The 5025-nt window shown below is 47.2% G+C and overlaps 1 protein-coding gene across 1 annotated transcript; it reads left to right on the top strand.

Moving 5' to 3' along the window:
* Positions 1 to 2854: 2854 nt before the first annotated feature.
* On the top strand, positions 2855 to 4147 carry GJA8 (gap junction protein alpha 8). Its single transcript, XM_043963249.1, has one exon. The coding sequence runs from the start codon at positions 2855 to 2857 to the stop codon at positions 4145 to 4147; it is 1293 nt and encodes a 430-aa protein (XP_043819184.1).
* Positions 4148 to 5025: the final 878 nt, after the last annotated feature.

The raw sequence follows: 5025 nt of genomic DNA on the forward strand, positions 1-5025 counted from the left end.
CACATCATTTAACTATTCTGGGCCATAGTGACTCTCATCTATAGAACTAAGAGATTTAACCAGAAGGTCAGTAAGGTCCCTTCCAGTGCTAAATCTACTATGGCTCATACTTATCTAAAACGGTTTCATCTTTCACCAACACACCATGAATGGGCTGCCTGGGGGAGGGGGGGGGGTGAGCTTTCTGTCACCAGAGATATACAAACAGAAGCTTGATCTATCAGGGATACTGTAAAAGGGAGTCTTGTCTTAGGGTGGGAAGGTGGCAAAGTGTGAGCAAAGGCATTGAGATAAGAGAAGGGAGTATGTGTTCAAAGAGCATTGCACAGGCATCATCAGGGAGTAGCATCTTCATGTGCTTTACATTTCAACCAAACTCACCTGTTTTCTGTTCCCTGAACTTGACTTCAATCTCCCATCTCTGCACCTTTGCCCAGTCCATCCCCATGTATGGGATGCACTCCATCTTCAGTTCTGACTGTTAGTATCCCCTCACTTCCTTCAAGACCCAGCCCAAGTGCTACCTCCCAGGCAAAGCCCTACTTAATGGTAGTCTCCTTCCAGAGTTGCCTTGTATCTACTCATTTGCTAGCATATTGCAAGAAGATTCTGTTACATTGTTGTCTTTGTTTCACCACCACCTAGAATGGAAGGGCAGCTAGGTAAATACACTGGATAGAGCACTGGTCCTGAAGTTGGGAGGATCTGAGTTCAAATTTTACCTCAGACACTACCTGTGTGACCCTGGGCAAGTCACAACCACAATTACCTTAAACATCTGGGGTCCTGATATATATCTTGCCAATGGACCCAGATGGCTCTGGAAGAGAAAGTGAGGTTGGTGACTTTGCACAGCCCTCCCTAAAATCCAATTCACTGCAAGTCATGACATCACCCCAATGTCATGGTCCCCTTTGAGAACAAAGGACAAACAACAACCTAGAATAGATCCAGCCAACCAAGACACTAGCCAACATTCAACATTCATTGATAACTACCATAAAATAAAATATATTCAAGTGCTGGAAGAAGATGAATAAATGAATGAATGAATAGCATTTATTAAGCACTGTACTGAACATTGGCGATAACAAATACAAAAGCAGACTGGTCCTTGCCCTCAGTGAGCTGCACTAATTGGGTCCATGAGAGCACATGTGAAAAGAGAAGGCAATTAATGCCAAAAGAACCATACTATAAACAGAAGGTCTACTAATAGGCAGAGGAAGTTAGAGGAGGCAGGTGCCATACCAGGGCTAAACCAATAGGATCCAACATCAGGCCAGGGCTGACTCTGCCAGGGTAGGAAGTTCACTGGTCAGCCTAAAAAACAGGATAACCTGAGGGAAGTTGGCACTGGCATGGGGGTGAGACAAGCAGGTTGGTCTGATGAGGCTGAACCCATATAAATTAGTCTATGGTAGAGAACACTAGGGGAGGCTAAGTTGATCTCAACCAATTGGCCAAGGGATGAAACTTGTAGCAATAAACTTTCACAACATTAAGGCTTGCATCTAGTGATAATCCATAACTGACAGTTCAAGAACAGAATTGGCTGAGGTAACCTCATGCTATGTATCCCTGAACCCCTATGTGTCTGAGTTCAAATACCGAAAAAATATGTGCTCACAATCAAGACAGTGAACCAAGAGACAGAACAGGCCATACACACAGTATGTCTACAAAACCTAGTGTGGGACCAACAACCAAACTACAGACAAATTGTTACATTAAGCTTTTATTGTTTGCAGTTGCTCTATTTCAGAGGAGATGAACTTATTTGTGGCATATGTTCAAATGCATGTAATAATGTTCCATGTTATAAAACAATTTCCATTTCTTCATGTCAAACCCATTTTTTACAGACCTGTGTCATTAGATATCATCCCATTTGTGCTCACAGATGTGCCAGGATGTCAGGGATAGAGAGCTGGCTTCTGAATCAGAAAGACCTGGGTTCAAGTCCTGACTCTGACACGTACTGACTGTGCAGCCCTGGACACTCAGCCTCTCTGGGTTCTAGACAACCCTCTCAAATGAGAAGCTGCAGAGGACGTGCTGAGCTGCAACAGTAGAGGGAGTATTCTCATCTGGAAATTCCCTACACCAATGAAATCACAGGTCTAGTCCCTCTCCTATCTTCATGGCATTCCCACAAAGCCAAAGGTCATGGGTATTATTATCTTCATTTTACAAATGAAAGGGCTGCCCGAGGAGTCTTTCATTTCCTTCCTCTTCCTCTCCCTGTGCCATGGCCCATGCAAACCTATATATTTGCATTATTTTGTGGACAGTGTTAGGGGAGAGGAAGAGGAATGCTTCCAATAAAATGAAAAATATGATAGGCTTGGTACTGGAAAGAACTTTAGAACTCATCAAGTCCAACCACCATTCAGTCATTTCAGTCATGTCCAACTGGTCTTTGACCCTATTTGGGGGTTTTCTTGATAAAGATATTAGAGTGGTTTACCATTTCCTTCTCTAGCTCATTTTACAGATGAGGAAACTGAGGCAAATGTAGGTTAAGTGACTTGTCCAAGGTCACATAGCTAGTAAGTGCCTGAGACCAGATTTTTGAACTCAAGTCTTCCTGACTCCAGACCCAGCACTCTATCAAACCCAGCCCCTCAGGTCCAACCCCTCCCATTTTAGAGATGAACAATCTACAGCCCAGAGAGGTTAAGTGGTTTTCCCATGTCCATACAACAAGCAAGTTTCAGAGATGAGGATTGAATTCGGGTGACTTTCCATCCGGTGTTCTATCCACTAAGCTGTGCTACCTCAGCTAAAAAGCAAACGGCTCATGCTTTGTCCGCTCACTTTTTTGTACTCTCTTCCCCCTAGGTGGTGAAAAATGGGTGACTGGAGTTTCCTGGGGAATATCTTAGAGGAGGTGAATGAGCACTCCACGGTCATCGGCAGGGTCTGGCTCACTGTCCTCTTCATCTTCCGGATCCTCATCCTGGGCACGGCCGCAGAATTTGTGTGGGGAGACGAGCAGTCGGACTTCGTATGTAACACCCAACAGCCAGGTTGCGAGAACGTCTGCTATGACGAGGCCTTTCCCATCTCCCACATCCGTCTCTGGGTCTTACAGATCATCTTCGTCTCCACTCCATCCCTTGTGTATGTGGGCCATGCCGTGCACCATGTCCGCATGGAAGAAAAGAGGAAGGAGAGGGAAGCTGAGGAGATGTGCCAGCAGTCTGGGGGCAATGGTGAGAGACTGCCACTGGCCCTGGATCAAGGAAGTACCAAGAAAAGCAGCAACAGTACCAAGGGCACCAAAAAGTTCCGGCTGGAAGGGACCCTGCTGAGGACCTACATCTGCCATATCATCTTTAAGACTCTCTTTGAAGTAGGCTTCATAGTGGGACACTACTTCCTGTATGGCTTTCGGATCCTGCCCTTGTACCAGTGCAGCCGGTGGCCCTGCCCCAATGTGGTAGACTGCTTTGTGTCAAGGCCCACCGAGAAGACCATTTTCATCCTTTTCATGCTCTCTGTGGCCTCCGTGTCCCTATTCCTCAACATCATGGAAATCAGCCACCTGGGCCTGAAGAGAATCCGCTCTGCTTTCAATAGGCCAGCTGAACAACCCCTGGGGGAGATCCCGGAGAAATCCCTCCACTCCATTGCTGTCTCCTCCATCCAAAAGGCCAAGGGCTACCAACTCCTAGAAGAAGAGAAAATCGTCTCCCACTATTTCCCCCTGACTGAGGTTGGGGTGGTGGAGACGAGACCACTCGCTGCCACACCTTTCAGCCGTTTTGAAGAGAAGATTGGCACCGGACCTCTGGGAGATCTGTCCCGGGCTTACACGGAAACGCTTCCTTCCTATGCTCAAGTGGGAGAACAGGAAGTAGAGGCAGAGCGTGAAGAGGAGGAGGCAGAAGCACCGCCAGAGGAGGAAGAGAAGAGGCAGGAACCCGAGGCAGTGACCCCGGAGGCCCAGGAGGCCACCGTGGGGGAGGAGGAGGAGAAGGAGAAGCCAGGGACCCCAGGAGAAAAGAAGGCAGGAGACAAGCCAGAGCTGCCAGTGGAGAAGGCACCGCTGTGCCCAGAGCTGGCAGCAGACGACACCAGACCCCTCAGCCGGCTAAGCAAAGCCAGCAGCCGGGCGAGGTCGGATGATTTGACTGTATGAGAAAGAACAAACCAAACCAACCAACACCAAGCCAAAAAAGAAGGCAAGAGAAGAAACGGGTTTTTTAATGATTTGAAGATTATCTCCCATTCTTTTACCCCTCACTTGCAATGGTTCTCTAGTGTAATGGTAGATGAAGCCTGCAATGAAATGACCCCTTTCCAGAAATCCTTTCCCTTCTCCAAAGGCCATCAAAGCAGACCCATTACCTTGAGGCCAATCACTAGCAAAGTTTTCTACGCTCCTTTACCCCCAAAGTCCTTGTTGGCCCCATTTTACCTCAGGAGCCCATCTGACCAGAGTCTTGGAGTGGCTATGAGTCTTAGCCTTCTCACTGACCCAGTCCATATACCTCCCCCTAGTACCTCCCGCCCACTGGAGCCATGATAGCCAATGATGTTGTGTGTTCTTCATGGAAGATGTCTCGTCATTTTGTCAAAATCTTTTTTGTTGACATCTTGTCAACATTGTAGCCAAGCCAGAGATGTTTTATAGTTTAGGAAACAGAATAGAGCCCGCTCAACTCTGTATAATTTCAAGTCATGAAGCTAGGAATTCCCTTGCCAGTGTTTGAGGCCCCCCTTGGCCTCAGGTCCCTCCCTAAGCTAGAACTCTGACAGAAGAAGAAAGTGTCATACCTTGAACTCTCCCCTCAGTCTGTAAAACAACCTTTCTCAGTCAACATAGTCTTGGGGGCTTCTTCACATTTTCTCTTCCCTCCCCTCATTATTTTCTGATCCCTTTGTTCTTTCTCCAAGGACCAGTAGTTTAGCCAGATATCTGAACTTTCATCAAAGCCTGAAATTAGACTCAGTCCCTGGAGGAGAGGCAACAGCTGGAGGTGACTCCCAGACACAGCCGGCCCTTGGAGCTGGCAG

This window comes from Dromiciops gliroides, chromosome 4 (assembly GCF_019393635.1).
Source record: "Dromiciops gliroides isolate mDroGli1 chromosome 4, mDroGli1.pri, whole genome shotgun sequence".
In the NCBI taxonomy this organism is placed as follows: Eukaryota; Metazoa; Chordata; class Mammalia; order Microbiotheria; family Microbiotheriidae; genus Dromiciops; species Dromiciops gliroides.